The sequence below is a fragment of the Paralichthys olivaceus genome, chromosome 7 (genome assembly GCF_024713975.1).
Source record: "Paralichthys olivaceus isolate ysfri-2021 chromosome 7, ASM2471397v2, whole genome shotgun sequence".
Lineage (NCBI taxonomy): Eukaryota > Metazoa > Chordata > Actinopteri > Pleuronectiformes > Paralichthyidae > Paralichthys > Paralichthys olivaceus.
In genome coordinates, this window is record NC_091099.1 from 16022041 (window position 1) to 16041183 (window position 19143).

A 19143-nucleotide genomic window follows, 5' to 3' on the forward strand; every position below is an offset into this window, starting at 1 on the left:
TACAGAAGCTGCCTGGAGACATAAAAACATGTCAGAGTCTTCATCACATTTTTACAGACGAGGGGCTGGAGGAATGTGGGGAAGGATACAGCGCAGGTACAAGCGGTGATCTACACTTTCACAGATCTTTCCGCTGGGACAGAGTGAACCAGAGGCGCCTTAAATCCAGGATCACTCAATACTGACAGGTTCATACTGAGTTACATGAAGACCGTTTAGAAAATCTGACCTTTCATTGTTGGTTATTTCTTACTTCATCACTTCAGCCTTCATAATTACACAGTTTACACATGACCTGTTTTATAATGTGTGTTTCTTTACTTATAAAATAAATACTTTTTACCATTTCTATTGTGTTCTATTTGTGTGGTCTGTAGTTTTATACTTTTTTTATCTCTGTAAATCACATTAAATGACCTCAGTGTATACATTAGATTAAAATGTCCCTTTACACATTTTACACATAACCTGCATTACAATTTGTGTTTCTACTTGTTGTTATGTTTTTAATCTTTGACCATTTCTGAAGTGTTTTTATACATGTGGTCTGTACGTTTGAGCTTTTTTAATTTCTGTTAATCCCATTGAAGGAACTCTGTGTAAATTCAAATATACTGTGCTACACACAGGAAAAACTAATAAAAGTATAGTCAGTACATGCTAAATAGAAGAATGTCTGATTTATGTGTGCTATCGATGATCTCTGTGCCTCCACAATGCAAGAAAAGGAGGATCTTATCTTTTTCTTCTCTTTACCTTAAACAAATTATGAATAAATGTTGTGATTATATACATATACATAAATACACTTGTGAAGACTGAACATACTGTACTGTGTACATACTGAACTGTCTTCACAAGAATCATAACAAAGAAGTCCAAGGGACTTAGAAAAGATTACTGAGTCAGCCAACATGATATCACTGGACAGATTGTTCCATACATATAGTATATATATATATATATATATGTGTGTGTGCATGTGTGTATGCATGTATGTACAGTATGTGCAGGGCCATGGACATGTGGTATAAGTACCACATGTTCAAACTCATCTCATCTTGATTTTTGCTGTGTCGACAGAATGAAATCAACCATTTGCTTGACATTGAGCTGCACACAACCACACGACACACTTTTCATGATGTCATCTGAACAAATTATTTTTGCTTGTTATATTACCAGATTTTTTTGAATAGCTTAACAAATAAAAACAAATTCTCATTCAATATAATTGTTTTAATAGTGTGGATAGTGTGATTAAATTGTAGATTCAGATTTTACAATCAAATTTATTGAATCACTATTTTTTAGCAATGCCATAAACACCACGGTATGTGACACTGGTCCTATTCCTATGGAAATACATATTAAACAAATAAAATCCATTCATGTACCTTGTTCATGTTTGTGTCTTCTCAATGACACCACCTGTTGAAAGCAGGATTGAAAAACTGCTGACTTGACAGATAAAAAAAGTTATAAATAATAAACTGAAGGTGATTAAAATGAGTGGACACAACAACACAAAACTGCACATTCTAATACAATATAAACCAATTATCCTGCAGCAGACACAACCTTTGTGAAGCTCTTAATGTTCTGCTGTTTCTGAAATGTGTTCACTCATCTCAGCAGAAGATTTATTTGCTTTCTATTTGATCGGTTCATAGAAATATTTGACCATGTGCAGCATACGGTATCAAATACATGGATATTGTGCCCACCCACTATAATTACACACGGCCACGTAACAAACACCTGCTCTCGTCTAAGTGGATTACTGAGAAAAGTACTTGTTGAGAGAAGACTTGCACAGATGTATGCAGTCCTGCAAGTACCTAATCTGACCAGACTACAGAGCAGCAGGCGACTGCTAACAAGGGTAACTGCCGATTAAGGTCAGACTACAGCACCGCAGACGGACAGGATGACCAACACACACCAAACATCACCTGAATCACCATCCATCAAAATCTGCCACCGGTCATCTCTGTTCACATCACAGGTTTACAACACATTCATCAGCCTAACTTTTCAAGAGGCTGCAGGACAGTGTGTGGATTTCTTTGTTGTCATCTTTTAAAGAGGAATATTCTTCACATGCATTGCAATGGACAGCATTCGACTGTAAGTGTGCAATAAAAGCTGTGGAGCTGCAGGTCCTCATCCCCCCCAGCCTCTCAGGACCAGGCTCGCCTGATTGGTCCGTCGGTATCTGGAGCCAATCACAGACGCTGAAGTCTGAGAGTGAACATGTGCGACTTCCTGCTGTTCAAAACCACAGGGGTAGAGGAGAGCCGGCCAAGCTGTCAAACAGAGATCCTCGTTTGTTTTGGTAGTTTTGGGGTCAAATATATATATTTTTTTTATCGGATTAAAAGGTTTCTCAAGTGGAATATGTGGAGATTTTCACGTTAAAGAAAGGTAATAACTTGATTTTATGCTTGTTCCATTATCAATATAGTCTTTTGTCTATTGCAGCTGAACTGATTAAGTCGCATATGTTCTGCCAGTTTTTCTGTTTAGTACAGTGGAGCGAAGACACTGTTGATTGTTGGTGAAGAAGTGTCAAAGGACTGAGTGCATGGTGAGTGTAGTTTTAAATCTCCAGTTTCTCTCTTTCAATTAACTGATTAGCGGTTGAAAGAAAATCAATCTGTGACAATTTTGAAAATAAATCAGTGGTTGATATTTGCTACTTTTGAATTGAATAGCTTTAGTTTGAAAATATAGAACAGATAGAAACTGACCCTGGGTCATTTTATTAATAAAACAGCCTCATAGTATAAACAGAAACCTAATTAGCAGATTTTTTTTTACAAAAAACCTTATCACTCAATTAATCCAAGACTTATATTACATGTTATCATATATCCTGTATTGAAATGCTCAGATATAAGATGACATCCTCTAACTGATCAGTTAGATGTTGAAATCAGTCTGAGCACAGGGAAACGATTATCTCCATAAATAATAGGATCTTTTGATTAACAGCTTTTCCCATTAACCCGACAGGAGAATGAGTGCCAGCAGTGGACAGAGAGCCAGACTGACGAGGACAGTGACACAGGGGAGATCCTGTGTGGAATACAAGTAAACATCACTCTCAGTCACCTCCTCGTAGCTCAATGAATATTACTGCAGCATATGATTGTTTAAAAAGGCTTGATACAATAAAGTGTTTTCACAAACCTTTTGTGATGATGGTAGTAACAGTCGTCTTCTCAGCTATTGTTAAGAACTGAGTGGTTTAATCCGTCAGTGCCCTGCGGTGCTGAGCTGTTTGCACCATAAGGTGAGTGTGTTGGTGTTTGTCTCTGCAGGAGAGCTGTGCCACTGACCTGTATCACCACCCCCAGCTGGAGACGGACATCGAGGCCGTCAGGACTTTGTATTCAGACTCTGGCGTCTCTGTCAGGTGAACGTCTGAACAGCTTCTCTCAGTTAAACCTGGCACTCTTTTACATGATCTAATGTTCTCCTCATTCTTCTTCTGTTAGGGTGTATCGACCAATCGATGCTGTGGATGTTGATTTAAACATTAACGCCAACTTTCCGGATGTAAGTTAACTTTACAGTCCTGTTGTAAATGTTAGAATCAAAAGTTCACAAATTCACAAATTTAACGTAACATGCTAACGATGCATCTACAGAAAATTTAACAGAGTCCAATGGAAAAATATACATTCAGCACAATTATATAATTATAAAATTAGCTTAGTTATCATCCCAGAACCTTTTCTGATTTGTCTGTAGGGTCATTGTTCTGTTAAAACACCTGTTTGCATCCAAAATATAATTTCTTGGCTCACTTTAATTTCCCTCCGGGGATGAATAAAGTACTCTATCTATCTATCTTCTCTGTCTGCTTTCAGCTCCACAGTCAAGTTTCCTGTCACAGCATCATGGGCCTGTTCATGCTGTTTGTGTGTGTCCACAGGAGGAGGTGGCCAAAGCCTGGAGGATTAACCCGTCAGAGCCCATTGTTATCCGTCTGCACTTTTCTCTGTCTCAGTATCTGGATGGACCCGGTGAGCATCTACAACACTGCTGCAAGATAACTGTGCAGTAAATGTAGTGAGACCAGCCGCTGATAAAATGATGTTTCCCACTGCAGCACCTTCAGTTGAGGTCTTCCAGCCTTCCAACATGGATCACTTCAGTCTCGGGAAACAGCTGCAGAAGTGAGTGTCCTCTTATGGCAGTGATGGGAAGACTCAGTCAAAGTCAAAATCAGCGTTAATATCAATTCTGCCATATGTACAGGACATAGACAGTATTGAAATGCTGTTTCTCTCTGATCCCTGTGTGAACATATAGGTAGACACAACATATAAGTACGCAGGAACCGAATATATAAGTACACAAAAGAATTAGTGCTCAAAACATAGTACACAGTACGACATAGTATGCAGTCATAAGGAACAGAGAGAGTAGCACAAATAGTGCAAAAATGGATTGGATACAGTGATGTAAGACTTCATCCCTCATTATCTGTTATCCATAATTGCATAAAGACAACACTTTCCTGATGTGTTCTCTTCCTCAGTATTCTCACAGTTTTCATATCCCGGGTGTGGGACCACCTGACCAACGAGAAGATCGTGGTCCAGCAGAAGCGCAGACACAGCTGGTTCAGGCCCAGTGGAACCATCAAGAAATTCCGAGCACGACTCAGCATCTGGTTACCACTGTCTAAGTAAGTGGCGACTTCAGGAATCCAGCTGTTTCACGTCTGACTGGATCTGTTGTTGGATAGGTGTTCACCTCTCTGTTCCGTCACTGTGAGCAGGTCGAATGAGCTCCAGCCTCCATCTATGAGAGGAAGAGCTTTTTTACCAGCCATGAAACTGAGCCGATTCACAAATCACACGACCTACTACACCATCAAGAATCCCAGAGGAGAGCTCTTCACCTACACACCCAGTGGGAAGGTGAGACTCCCTCCGGACAGCCAGTGCTACTGGTTGTGCAACAGTCTCACTGTTTTTTTAATTTTATTTATTTACTAAAAGTGTTTGTGTGTCTTCTTTCACAGAGGGTGTTGGTGTCGGCAGTCAAATCATCAGCACAGCTCAGCACCAAACATCTGATCGAGCTGCTCTTCTGCACCCAGGCCATCGGACACTGTAAGACCACCCCCACTCTGCAGCATGGCTTCTTAGTGCAGGTAAAGCCTTGTTCCAATACGATCCACTCTAAATGCTATTATTGTGATATGTAAGTTTGTGAAGAAATATATGAATTTAATTAAATGCTGATACTTTGCTGGGGATGTTTTTGTTTCGAGTGTTTTTTCCACCTCAGGTTTGTGCATGAGGAGGATGAATAAATGACTGTAGCCCCGCAAACACCTGCATTCACGAACAAACATGTAAAATAATCAGAAATACTGTGACATCAGAATTTAACAATTATCAGATTACAATGTTTAAAGAATATTTCAGGAATTTTTATTTTTGTTTTACTTCATGTAAAGGAGATTGTGAGGGATAATAATATAAATATGTTGGACTTGTGGTAAAATTAAGTGAAATGTAAATGAATAGTTGCTGAATCACTGCTTTTTAAAATAACCTTTAAGGTTTGTTGTGACCTTTGACACCAGCCTGTCCAGCCATGAAAATTGCAGCACCTCAGTAATTGAGATATTGTTCCGCCTAGGAGGTTTTCACCCATTTGTTTGTTTACTGGTTAGTTCTAATGTTGGTTTGTAAACTACTGGACAGATTTCCACAAAACTTGGTGGAAGGAACTTTCTGTAACTTTTCTTTTAATGGTTAAGCAGATTCCATGATGCTTCTCATATGTGGAGTCTGTTTCCTGGGCCCACACTAAAACAGTCTCATCTCTGGGTGTGAGTTTTTCAAGTGATCAGGATTTACTGTACACAGATCATTTTTCTTTTGATACACAGATAATGAGGTATGCTGAGCAGAGAATGCCGATGCTTAATGAATACTGTGTGGTGTGTGATGAGCGGCATGTGTTTCAGAACGGCCCCATGTTAAAGGTACGCTGCTGCAACAGTCAACTAATGAAATAAAGCAGAACTTTAAAATACAGGTGAGCCTTTGTCACTATTCTGTTTTGTGTGTTTGCAGCCTGCAGTTTGCACAAGGGAGCTGTGTGTGTTTTCCTTCTACACACTGGGGGTCATGTCTGGAGCTACGGAGGCGGTTGCAACCGGTGCAGAGGTTGGTAACAAACACACAGACACTTTAAACACAAAGCATGAGTGATCACAGTAAGATTTATGTGTGAAAAAGAATCCCTGATCTTGCAGGTTATTGACCTGCTGGTCGCTATGTGTAGAGCTGCTCTTCAGTCTTCACGCAAGAGCATCATATTTGAGCCGTACCCCTCTGTCGTTGATCCATACAACCCCAAAGCCCTGGCCTTTACTCCTAAGGTATGAGCTCAATCAATCAATCTCAAACTTTTTACTTGATTGATTATTGAGTATGTCAGGTTTTAAATTCTGAAAGATTCTTGTCATTTGTTGTGGCAGAGAAAGAGCTTTGACCGGCTGCAAAAAGCCCTGGACAGTGTTTTATTAGTCAGGAGGATGGCACAGGTGACTGATCTGAAAATCAATCTTACATCAGTCACACACTTATCTTCTTCAGAGAATAACTTGAAAGTTGTTGAAAGTCTTCCTGACGTCGATTTCATTTCCAGGGTCCATATACTGAAATTAGGAAGCAGATGGACAAGTTAGATCCTCTCGCTTATCCCCTGCTCCAATGGTGAGTGCTACAAACTAAAGTGTCTCTCTCCTGTAGTTGTTCTATTTAACTTGCGATCATGTCAGTGTTTCTCAGATTCATATTCACATTCGTGTTTGTCACCAGGATTCTAGCGAGCAACAGGTCCCACATTGTCAAGCTTCCACTGAACAAGGTACGACAGAGCCGTTCACGTAACTTCTTAACACAGTAGCTGCACGTTTTAAAGCAGAAGTTAATATTTTACCTTCAAAATATTTAGATCATGTTCTGTCTTTCACAAACTGATGTTTTTTATCTGTTGCTGCACAATATAGCAACTGAAGTTCATGCACACGCCCCATCAGTTCCTGTTGATCAGCAACCCTCCATCCAAAGAGGCTCGATTCCAAACCGCCAGAAAACTTTACGGCAGCACCTTCGCTTTCCAGTGAGTACAATGAAACCTGTAATACTACAAAAATAACAATTATAATAATATCTACACAGATTATATGATGCTTCATGTGCTCAGCCCTGATTCTTTCATCTTTCAGTGGTTCCCACATTGAAAACTGGCACTCTATTCTAAGAAACGGGCTGGTTAATGCCTCATACACCAAACTACAGGTAGAGTATGAAAACACCAAGGTCTAAACATTTCACAGTGGAAATTCCAACCCACAAGACTTTTATATATTCATTTGGACCTTGAAAAGTTATAGTGGACATATTTATTTTCTCTATTTAAGCTTCACGGAGCTGCATATGGGAAAGGCATCTATTTAAGTCCTATGTCAAGTGTATCTTTTGAATATTCAGGTAAGAATGCCCATTTTATTAATAATAATAATAAATGGGATTAGTTAGTATAAATAAAAGCCCATTTCAATCATCTGTAGAATGGTTTGCATATAAAACGAATATAATATCTATAAATAATATATAATCATTCTGTATGTTATTGCTTTTCAGTTTTTGAAACATATTCTTTGTCTTTGTTCAGAGATGGGTAAAGGTCGACACCAAATAACTGCCAAAGAAGATCTCCTAAAGAAATACAATCGAATGAACAAAGTCAAACAGGTAGAGTTGATTATGGTTCACATTTGTTCAGGCTGAGCTCATATGCTCCTCGTACATCTTCTTTTGTCGAAATCTAATCTTGTTCTCCGTTTTGTTTTAGGAAGAGCAAGCACGGTTTCTGCAGAGCAGGAACCTAAACTGCATTGCACTCTGTGAAGGTAAATACGGGAACATGTAGTGTAACAAAGAGCTTTGATTTGTTAACATTTGTGTGGGACATTGTTTTATAAAAGGTGTCTCTTTGTCTCTAACAGTCATAACTTCAAAAGACCTTCAAAAACATGGGAACATTTGGGTGTGTCCGATATCTGACAACGTGTGCACACGCTTCCTCTTTGTGTGAGTGAAATATAAAGCAGCAGAGAAGTAATCATCCGTCTATCTACAGATTATCTTTAGTCCATGTTTCTCTTCTTTCTCAGGTATGAAAATGGTCAGGTGGGAGATGTCCACATCAACACTCAGGAAGCCAAGATCCACAGAGAAATCGTACAAGTAATTGCTTCAAAGCTGTGCTGAGAAAACAAACATGCACATTTCTTTATGATGTAGATTTCATAAAAAACATGGACTAAGAGTAAATCTAAACATTTACACATTAGTTTTGACAGATGTGACAAGTGATAAGGGATGTCTTTTTTATTTCATCATGTATGATTGTGTTTGATGGAAGAGATGGAAGTGTTGAGTTGTTGAATCGAGGACCTGTAAAACCTTTATTTGCCTTGTATCTGATATAATTTAAATGTATCTACTGCCAGTCTTATAAAAACATTTTTATTTGAATTTCTTTTTTTAAATAAAGTTCTACAATATTTGTTTGCAACAGATCAAATGTTTTCATCTTACTTGTTAACGCACTTTGCCCTAAAACGCAAAGGCCCATTTTACTTTACGTTATTTGTGTAATACATGTGTTGCACCACAAGATGGAAGTGTAACCGATAACAAGTCTCTATATGAGATCATCATTGTCACCACAGAGCTAATAAAACCATAGACTGTATGAATAAAACTCATCACTGTGCTGCCATGACGCTCATGATTCAACCTGTGGAGACTGTTACAGCTGGATAACACTGTGACCTCACTGAAAACGTGGGTGTTGAGCTTGTGTCTAATCCTTATTTCAGTCAGAATAAAAGAAGATGCCCCACACAAAAATATATGTCATGTACTTTACACTAAAAACCCTAATGCAGTAAAAATATTAGAGTTACATGCAATGACTCCAGTGATTTCAAACCAAATATCCCAATTTCTTGTCATGATGATTATACTATGATTCACTGTTGCACATTTAATTGACACTTGCTCAGTGGATTGTTCTCCTGGGTGCCAGCTGCCATTTGCTCTGAGTGATATAGACAGTATGAGGAATGTCATTGTTCGAGTCAGTGAATAACAAGAGGTGCACACCATCCTTTGAGGCAGAAATGCACCATTATAACAGTGTACTGGTTCCATATGAGCCCCACAGCTGCCTCCCCACCAATGAAAACACATCTGTTTGCATCTGGATAGAGATCTTCTCTTACAAGTGCTGGCTTTGTTATAATTTCATTTATAAATTTGGCTTAAAGGGATTGTTCACCTCAAAATGAAAATCCGCTCTTTACTCACCACTATGCCGGTGGAGGGGTGGGTGAAGTGTTTGAGTCCACGAAACACTTCTGGAGACTCAGGGGTAAACAGGTTCGCTGCCAAATCCAATACAATTGAAGTAAATGGTGACTGATTCTTCAAATGTAAAAAAACAACATAAAAAAGATAAAATGCCTCCATACTGCTCCTGTGGTGTCATCCAAGTGTCCAGAGACCCCAAACTCTAAACAACAACATTTACACCATGTTTTTAGCCTAAATGTCCACTGTGATCCATGCAGGGACACATACAGAGGAACATATCAGAGGACATTTTTCTGTGATCCATGCAGGGACACATACAGAGGAACATATCAGAGGACATTTTTCTGTGATCCATGCAGGGACACATACAGAGGAACATATCAGAGGACATTTTTCTTACATTTGAAGAAGGAGTCACCAGTTACCTCAAGTTGTATTAGATTTAGCTGGAACACTGTTTACCCCTGAAACTCCAAAAGTGTTTTGTGGACTCAAACACTTCACCCACCCCTCCATCGGCATAGTGGTGAGTAGATAATGAGTGCATTTTCATTTTTGGGTGAACTATGCCTTTAAGCAGCCGCTCCGAGGTGTGATTGTCTCTGAAATGCCATTGACTCAAAATTACGTAGCGAGCATTTTCTGGGTCAGCCCAGCTGGCGATGGGCTGAAGGGAGCAGAGCTGTGAAGTTGCTGCAACAGCCCAAAGGAAGACATTTCTCAAGGACCATATGGCTCTGTGATGATAGTGCAGAGGGAAAGTTGGGATATTTCTGTATATTGGCACAGCTACTGCAAATATCTTTACCCCAAGTGACATTTTTTCAAGAGGTTGATGAAATATCTTCAAAAATGTACATGAAGAATATCAACAAAACGTGACAATCACGACCAAATCGTTTAAAACAAAGAATTGTTTCAACTACATGCCTTGTTGAATCTCATTAACTCATGTTATTCATCCAAATGATTCAAGCAACCATACAGACAAATAAAATCTCTGAGCCCTCGAGGGTTTAACAAAAGCTTCCCCCCTCCAAAAACCAACAACCCAGAATGTGACAGACATTGTTAAATGTTGCATGTGCCTTTAAGAGCACTATGTCCCACTCTACATGTCTCGCTCCGAGCCTCATATGTGTTTGTTGGCATCAGCTGTCCTCAGAGCTGAATAGAGCAAGGACATCTTTTCCTTCACGTCAATGGGATTAGAGGAAGAAATCCTATGTTCATTCTGCTGCCTGTCATCTTAGTACTGTGGAGACTTAATGGAAATGCAGCGTGGACAGAAGACAGACAAAAGATCAAGATAAGTCACAAGTTTGAATTTTAAAGCTGCTCAGTTTTTTTGTTTTGTTTCTTGCACAAATGAGCAAGAGGCAAATCTTCAGATCTCAAGGTTTGAATGGATATAACCAGGGCTGCAGGCTCAGAGACATCATCCTCTGCTGTTATTTTGTTGCTTTCTAAGCAGTGACTGAACCCATGCAGCAATGCAATGGAGCCACAGTCTGCCTCCATCAACCCCCCTGTCCCATCCTCATCAGTGTCTTCAAAACTTGGCCAAAGCAACTTCAGAAGAATCAGCCGCACAGAGGACAGCAGTGTTTATCCCATCCCTGGCCTGGCTGCTGACTTTCTGCACATGAGAGTGAAAGAGGGAAGCAAGATCCGCAATTTACTACGATTCGTGACAGTTCGCATGCACAGGGAGGGAAGAGACAACAACGGGACATCTCTGAGGCAGGTGGTCTTCACTGGCTCAGGTAGGGGAGTCACCAAGACTATCACCTGCGTGGAGATCCTGAAACGTAAAGTGGGAGGGCTGCACCAGGTGTCCAAAATCTACTATAAGACAGTGAATGAGGTTTGGGAGGGTCCACAGCAGGGGGCTGCAGGGACAAGCATGCAGAGGACGGTCCCTGCCATCTGCATCCTGCTCTCCAAAGACCCTCTGGATCCCCAGGAGCCTGGATACCAACCTCCACAGTCCCTGGGTGTTCCTGCAGAGGACACAGAGAGACGCAGGGCTCTGCTCAGGCCAGCTCACAGTCCGTCCTCACAGGACAAAGCCAAGAGACTGTGTCAGGACGACTGGAGCTTGTGGTCCCCCTGAACCAACCAGGTCTCACTGCAGATTGAACAATTCTGTTTATTAGTCTGATCTGATGGTTATTTCATCACGCCTGTCAGCAGCATCACAATTTCCTAAGAATATGAAATAACTTAAATGTTAAAAAAATTATTTAAATGTTTATGATGTTTGTGTACAAATAATAAATAGAAAAGCATCATAATTAGTATTTATATGGATGTTCATTATATTAGCATTAAATAATAATAAGGAGAATTAGAAAAACAAAATACTTTTTAGAATAAAGATATTTTTTCGACATTTGAGAGGAATATGTTGGATAAAGATGTTACATTCTGCATAGAGCTGATTTTGTTATTGGGAGAGGGACAGTATTTTGGCCTTTTTTTTTTGTTTTTACCAAAAACTATACAAATCTAACGATATATTTAACGTGCTGACACATTACTTTAAAAATTTTAGATTTTTTTCTTTCTTTTCTTTCTTGTCTATTTTTTGTCAATATAATTGTATAGGAGTTACAGGGGATCAAAATTAGCCTACAAATAAGAAATAATTCTGAATTTAAACTAGCATAGTTTAATGTTTATGTATATATAGCTAATGAAACCTAATGAAAGATGTTCTATCAATTCATAATCCACAGTATGCAGCTTTACTGAGAAATTAAAAACACCATGATACTCCTCCTTGTGATTTGTACATACATGTGCATGTTGAAATTTAAATCAGTCTGTTGCCACACCAACTTTGTAATTATTATTAGCAGCAGTAACGAGTTACAGTACAAGTATGTTCATATTCTGATGCACTATTTCAACAAAGCACCATAAAAGTACTCAATATTTAGTGAAAGCCGTAAAATATAAAAATCAAGTTTTGCACAAATCGTCTATATTATGTTTCCTACTTTTCAAGGGATTTCATGAACATAATAATGTATGATAAGAATGTTTTGATTAAATGTTGACTTTCATATACTTAATGAATTTGTAATCACTAAAACAAATAATCTAGTTTAGGAAATGCATCCCAGCTTATGTTCTTTGCTGGAAAGGAGGGATGCATCTTTCATTTTGAACAAATGTGCCTTTATGTTTTTGATGCACCTGCACCTAAAACTGTCAGTGCTCAGTTGATTTTGGATCCAGGTCCCTTTGTCCTCTGTCCGTTATAGTGACACACACGCAGTGGAAAATTCAACACCACAAGCCTGAAAGCTGTTTAACTCTAATTCGCATCCAGACTGAGTGCAGTTTGTATTCTTCAAACCTTTATAAAAAATCTGATCTTGCTGTGGGAACTACTGTGCATGTTTAATGGGGTCAAAGGTGAGGATGTGTTTATTTTGGGGATTGCAGTTTGTGGTGCTGTTGAGATGCATATCATTAAATGAGTCAGTGTGGAGTGAAGGTGAAATATTGGAAATACATGTCTTTATAAAGTAATACAGTTCAAAAACAATATTAACAGAACATTATAACACATATGAACTGATGATTTGCAAGACTGTTATATTACACAGCATTTACCTTAAATATGTGTACCTAAGAAACTGTCAACTGAGTGTTCAGTGTTGTGCAAAGATTTTAGGTAGGTTAAATGTTTGGATCTTTTCTATCTGGCCCCCACAGAGCCCCTCAGAAGACAATGAAACAGATCATCATCAGAGGAACTATATGGCAGCTCTTCCAAGATACTAATGGAAACTCTACTTTCCCAATTAGCTGGAAAACTGTGGAACAAATATACCTGAGACAACAGGTGCTGTTTTAGCTTGATCACTCCAAACACTGATTTGATTTAGATTTTTTTTAGGATGCTGTTGATAAAGTGAATGAGAGAAAGAGTCCCCCAGTGGAGGTGGTCTGCAGGCGTCCCCTGGTATCTGATATCTGCTGATGAACCCTGATCTCTGCTGATGATTGATGATCCCTAAAATCTGCTGGTGATCCCTGATTTCTGCTGGTGGCTGGCAACTTCACATCAAGATTCCCAGCAGAAGACCTTCAAACATAAAAGAGATATTCACCATACTGTCCGATGCTCTAAAAAATCTGCTTACAGAATTAATATGAAATCAATTCATGAATGAAGAATGAAGTTTGCATGCCTATAACCTCTGAGCAGCACTGTGTGTGTGAATGTCAAAGTCAGAAGCAGTGGGTCAAAAGTACAGGAGAGAGTATCAATGGGCTGTGTTTGCGCATGCGCAGTACGGGGAGCGCGTACGTGCCAGGCTAAGTTAGCTGGTGTTAGCTTCCTCCTGCCAAACGTCACTGATTCTTGTAGCTGGCAGCGCCGCAACATGTTCAGAGCCGCCGTCCGACTCTCCGTCTCCGGGGTCCGGAGTGTAACCCGTGCGAGGCCCGGGTGCCAAGGTAAGGCCTCTGCGTGTCTACCACTCGTTAATGTTTCGTTATTTCACAGCGTGTGGGGGGTTTCCAAGAAGCTGTAGCGGAAATTCAAACGTGGCTAGCATGCTACTGCTAGCGTCCCCGGTGTACCGGTCACTTAAAACTATAAACCTCGGCATCAGTGTGTTAATGTTTCTGTCACTTCTCGTGTATTGTGGTGCACCAAAGACATTTTACACGGTTTTTCTGTGTGCTGCTGTGAAACCACCCCGGGGTGGAGCTCGGCCGGGTCCATGTCCTTGTCATGACCCGTTTAGAGAGCTCACACTCGGGCCCTGTAGTTGTGCCTCCGATGCTAGTGGCTAACATGCTAACCAGTTTAGTAAGGTTAAGTGACTGTAGCAGTGTTCAGCCGACCGGTCTCTGAGATAGAATCATGGATATCAACCTGTGTTGCTGTAGACAGTAACAAACAGGAAACATACATTCATATTATCATTTTAGTGTTGGCTGCAATGATGCTACTAAAGCTTTAAGAAAGGAAGAAGATGAATGAGGCATATAAATACATGATATTTACAATCAATGTTGACTCAATAATCGATTCCCACATTGATTTGAATAAATCATCAGGGCCATAGTTCCTTCAGTGTGTTGTCAGCCTGGCATGTACAGTCACATCAGGACAGCCACACTAAGCTACCACACAGCGTTTGTCCTTTACTTCCTCCCTCACTGTAGATACCCTTCAAGCCACAGTTTGCCTCCTGCACCACCTGACACTAGAGGCCGCTGATTTATTTTAGTGCTGACATTAACTGTAACTTTTATTGTTTTATTCCGCAGCTCCTTTGGCCTCGAGGTGTTACTCACATGGGAAGCAGGAGACGGATGAGGAGTTTGATGCCCGCTGGGTCACCTATTTCAACAAGCCAGACATCGATGCATGGGAGCTGAGAAAAGGTACTTTAATGGAACTGTCGTGACCCTCAGCAGTAAAGATGCAAGCCCTGAAAAACATTGACAAATAGATGATTAATTCATAGTGTAACTGCAACACTTAAAGGCTCATTGTGTAAGATTTAGGGGAAAGGAATCTATTGGCAGAAATTGAATATGAAATAATCCTAGTGATGTTTCATCTAAATTGTACAAAGTGTTGTTTTCGTTACCCCCGAATAGGCCCTTTATATCCAAATTCTTTTTTAACAGTCGTTCAAACTGGACAAACTAAACACCTTTTGAGTTTCTATGACAACTGAAGGCTACCACAGGTTCTCTTTCATGTTTTGAAGGGGAGGAGTATTCAGCTGCAACTTCACCAGCAGATGTCACTGAACCTTTAAATATGAAAAATGTCTTCAGAGCTAAGTTATTGAAATAAAACAGTACTTATTGTGAGTCAAATACTTATTTTCGACCATTTGAAAGTGTGAAATCATAACTGATAATCTCCCGAGTTTAAGTACAGACACCAAAATGTACAATAACTTAAATGTTAAGCTGTTCAAAAAGTCTAAAATTTGCTAAATCATCACTAAAATAAAGAATGAGGCAGACATTCAATGCCAACTGAATTCTTTACCATATGTTATCAAACATTCACTTCTAGTAGGACAGGAAAATTATTCTAAAACACTTAATATATAATCTTCATATAGGAGAAATTATTAACCACAAATCTGGCATGTGAATTGTCTGCAGAATCAAGCATCTCTTCTTTCACACCTTCTTTTACACTTTATATTCCTCTTGGGGTATGGAATGTAGTATTAATGACTGAACAACAGTGGCACACAGAATGATCTCTTTGGTCTACTTCCATAATAATATAGCTCACGTGTTTGTTAGGAAGACACCGAATTATCTAAGGAGCTCATACTTTTAAGGAAACTTTCCTTCTGCCCACTGGTACAATAGTGTACGTGTCACCTTACCAGTGCCTCCTCAGTCGACCTTGAAAATTAACAAACCTGTTTTCCACTGAGCTTTAAAGATCTTTCAGTCAGGATGCCCTTTTCTCTGTACCACTGTACTAAATTTCTAACTAACAATAACTAATTCATTTTATTGAATACACATCAGTGGAAGTAATGATTTCATGAACACTGAAGATACAGTTTATCAGACTTTAACAACACACTTTTTCAGAGGAATATTATATTTACATAAGAATGATAAGCAATATATTAAACCTTTTACTTTTAATAATAATCGAAAACTTAATTTATATTGCACTTTTCTTTTTAAAAAAGTAACACAAGTGCTTAACAGGAAGAAAAAATAGAAAGTAAAAGCAGATCTAAATTACACAACACATGAAACGATAGCAATGTGGTGTAGATAGTAAAGCTGTTGATTCCTGCCTCTGTTCTCCAAATTAATACTTTTAATTTTCTCCTTCAGGGATGAACACGTTGATTGGTTATGACCTGGTACCTGAGCCAAAGATTCTTGAGGCAGCACTGAGAGCTTGTCGGAGGTTAGACGACCTGGCCAGCGCTGTCCGAATTTTGGAAGCAGTGAAGGTAAGATGAAAGCTTCCTAGCTGAGGAATAATTATGGGAATCTTTCCCAGCCAACAACTTTGCAGTCAGCAGTCATTTCAGTTAATGATTAATTTATTTCACCATTGATTTATTTCTCCAGCACAAAGCAGGACCTCATAAGGATATCTACCCATACCTGATCCAAGAGCTGCAGCCAACATTATCTGAGCTTGGCGTCTCCACACCTGAAGACCTTGGCATTGACAAACTGTAAAAGAGTAGGTATTCAATTCTCTTTTTTTCTCTCTGCATGTCCCATGTAAGGTTGCATTTAAAATAAATATTTGTTTGTTTTTGTTTTTTCAGATATCACATGGTGGAAATCCCCAGGACAGAACCATTGTACTTAAATGTTTGCCTCATATAATACATGTGATATTTAATTTGGCCTTTATTAAGTTCTTTTGCTTGTAAAATATTGATGAACCTAATAAAGGAAAATGTATCTTTATTGAGTGTCATAAGTATTTTTGGATATTTGAAATAGTACGTGGGCATGGTGAAGCAACGCTTGTTTACATGTTGCTTTAATCGGGAGCATAGCATCACTTTACACTGCATGTTGTCTGAGTTTGTCTAGACACTCACGTGAGGGTCCCAATTTCCCTCCAGGGAGCAGCGTTTTCACATGAATGTAAACAACATTCTACTGTATTCAGTTTAAACTGTTTTCATTTCAGGGAGAAATTTACGTGCTGATGAAATAAACTTGTTCAAATGGAAATTGTTGTAATGTCATTAACAGCACAACTGGACGATTAAAGAAACAACTTTTTTATTTCTAAAATATTTCTCAATTACAAACAGAAAGCTATTCTTACAGATCATGGTAAATTGGGAGTAGTTTAGCAGAATTGTGTCTTTGAATATTAGTCATGGGTGTAATCTATTATTTTAATCCAATTGATCATGTTGGCTCTAAGGTCATAATCATATTACTTGAATAATTTAGTAAATATTTTTAGATAAACTGACTGTCAGTTATCTCGGAAAGTTTCAGTTAACTACGTTCATCCCTGTGCACTCATTATGTTTCTGGAGCAGACCACAACAACCATTTAGATGTTTTACACTTGTGTTGATTGGGTATTAGTGCCTTTTGATATTTTGGGAGTCATGAGGGAAACATGACTTCAAGTAACAATGATGGCATCAATTGATCTGCTATTTCTACTTTGGTGGGTGACTGGATGCCACTAGAGTGCCGATGACTCATTACAATATTTATGGAGCTTTAAAAGGCTCTAGTGTGTTATGTGGAATTGTTTATAAGATGCAGTGCAATCACCTCTCAACAGAATATGAGGTTTCAAACTATTTCTATCAATCATAAAATACCACATAATTATTTATTACTTTAATTAAACCACAAATGCATTCTCTGTTTACTTGTCATGCTAATATTATTTTTGAGACCAAAATACCAACAACAACATTCTGCAAAGCATTTGATTATTACTTGTTATACAGTTTAAAGTAAAGCACAGTCTGGGCTTTATATGCTTGCAATTGCCCCTTTTAAAGCCGTGACTGATCCTGTTTTCTACCACACTGAGATTGAATTGTAATTCCTCTCTAAGTGGCTCCGCCCAGGATGTTATGTTTTCACCTCAGCCTGTTAATGGGTTTCCATGAAAGTCGGGGGAAGAATGCGTTTTGGGTCAACGAAGAACTTGTCAACATTTCTACGGAACAATTCATGGGTCTTGTATTGATTCAAATGAAGAGGACCGCCTGGCCTTTGTGGAAGCATGCATTGTACTGAGTGTCATGTATTTGGTCTGAAGCTCTTTCATATATAACATAATGGAAGTTAAGGGTCCAGTGTGTAAGACTCAGGTGAAAGGGATCTATTGGCAGATATTTCATGTAGAATAATCCTCATGATGTTTTCACAGTTCGTTTCATCTAAATTGTATGAATGTAGTTTTCTTTACCCTAGAAAAGACCCTTTATATTTAAAAACTTTGTATGATTTTTACATTAGTCCAGACTGGACAAACTAAACTTTTTATGACAATTAAAGGCTACAACAGTTTCTTTTTCATGTTTGGAAGGAGAGGGTGAGGTGAGGGGTGTTCAGCTGCAACATGCAATTTCAACACTAGATATCACAAAATTCTACACACTGTACCTTTAAGTCTTTACTCAGATGTTCGGCTCTTTGTTCAGCTCATGTCAACAACATCTTGGGCCTTTAATTGAAGTAGGAAGGAACAATAATCACTGTCTCTCAATGAGCACTGTGGTCCCATGTAGGATGTTACTGCTCAGAATAGAAGCACATTTTCATTAAGGTGCCATGATTTAATTGAAGTTGTTACATTAGCCAACAAATAATCAATACAGACATATTTTTTTAGACATACCTTCATTCTCAGTATATTAAAAACTATAATATAACTGTTGTGGTCCTTAGGAACTGGGGGGATTAAAAATAGTCAGACTATACATTTATACCTTGAGTTTATATGGACCCTGTGGGGAATTCACTGAGAATGTTACAACATATGACCTCTAACTCAGACAATTTCACATTTTGTCTGGACACATGTGTACTTTCATTTCAGATCATTTCCATTTTCAATTTATTTGTTGATCACACAGTTTCCGATATTCATACAATGGAGTCTCTGTTTTTTAATCCATTCAAGTTCTTACATGCTTCACATTAAAACAATTGTGAAGTTGACAAAAAGATCTGGAGCATGACTTTA

At 38.8% G+C, this 19143-nt stretch overlaps 3 protein-coding genes and 1 long non-coding RNA gene across 5 annotated transcripts; 3 read left to right on the top strand and 1 right to left on the bottom strand.

Moving 5' to 3' along the window:
- Positions 1-685: 685 nt before the first annotated feature.
- On the top strand, positions 686-8802 carry LOC109624084 (protein mono-ADP-ribosyltransferase PARP6-like). Of its 2 annotated transcripts, XM_069528268.1 has the most exons (23): positions 688-2427; positions 2517-2590; positions 3019-3096; positions 3327-3421; positions 3504-3564; positions 3944-4034; positions 4121-4187; positions 4553-4702; positions 4796-4937; positions 5042-5173; positions 5921-6016; positions 6108-6200; positions 6290-6415; positions 6515-6580; positions 6685-6752; positions 6858-6906; positions 7049-7161; positions 7268-7340; positions 7463-7532; positions 7717-7796; positions 7897-7954; positions 8051-8135; positions 8219-8802. In XM_069528268.1, exons 2-23 carry the CDS (start codon positions 2588-2590, stop codon positions 8313-8315), a joined length of 1893 nt encoding a protein of 630 aa, XP_069384369.1. In that variant the 5' UTR covers positions 688-2427; positions 2517-2587; the 3' UTR covers positions 8316-8802. The 2 variants fall into 2 exon arrangements, with proteins under 2 accessions (XP_069384370.1, XP_069384369.1); XM_069528269.1 differs by lacking the exon at positions 6515-6580 and having other exon boundaries at positions 686-2427.
- Positions 8803-10794: 1992 nt separating this feature from the next.
- On the top strand, positions 10795-11662 carry LOC109648243 (ribonuclease P protein subunit p25-like protein). The gene has a single exon (XM_020114035.2). It carries the CDS (start codon positions 10924-10926, stop codon positions 11539-11541), a length of 618 nt encoding a protein of 205 aa, XP_019969594.2. The 5' UTR covers positions 10795-10923; the 3' UTR covers positions 11542-11662.
- Positions 11663-12942: 1280 nt separating this feature from the next.
- Positions 12943-14631, bottom strand: LOC138410810 (uncharacterized). The gene is made up of 2 exons (XR_011243426.1): positions 14458-14631; positions 12943-13527 (listed from the first exon to the last, which is right to left on the bottom strand). It is a non-coding gene; the product is annotated as an uncharacterized lncRNA (long non-coding RNA).
- On the top strand, positions 13709-17150 carry LOC109624165 (cytochrome c oxidase subunit 5A, mitochondrial-like). The gene is made up of 5 exons (XM_020078671.2): positions 13709-13901; positions 14724-14840; positions 16284-16405; positions 16527-16644; positions 16733-17150. Exons 1-4 carry the CDS (start codon positions 13712-13714, stop codon positions 16638-16640), a joined length of 543 nt encoding a protein of 180 aa, XP_019934230.2. The 5' UTR covers positions 13709-13711; the 3' UTR covers positions 16641-16644; positions 16733-17150.
- The last annotated feature ends 1993 nt before the right edge of the window (positions 17151-19143 follow it).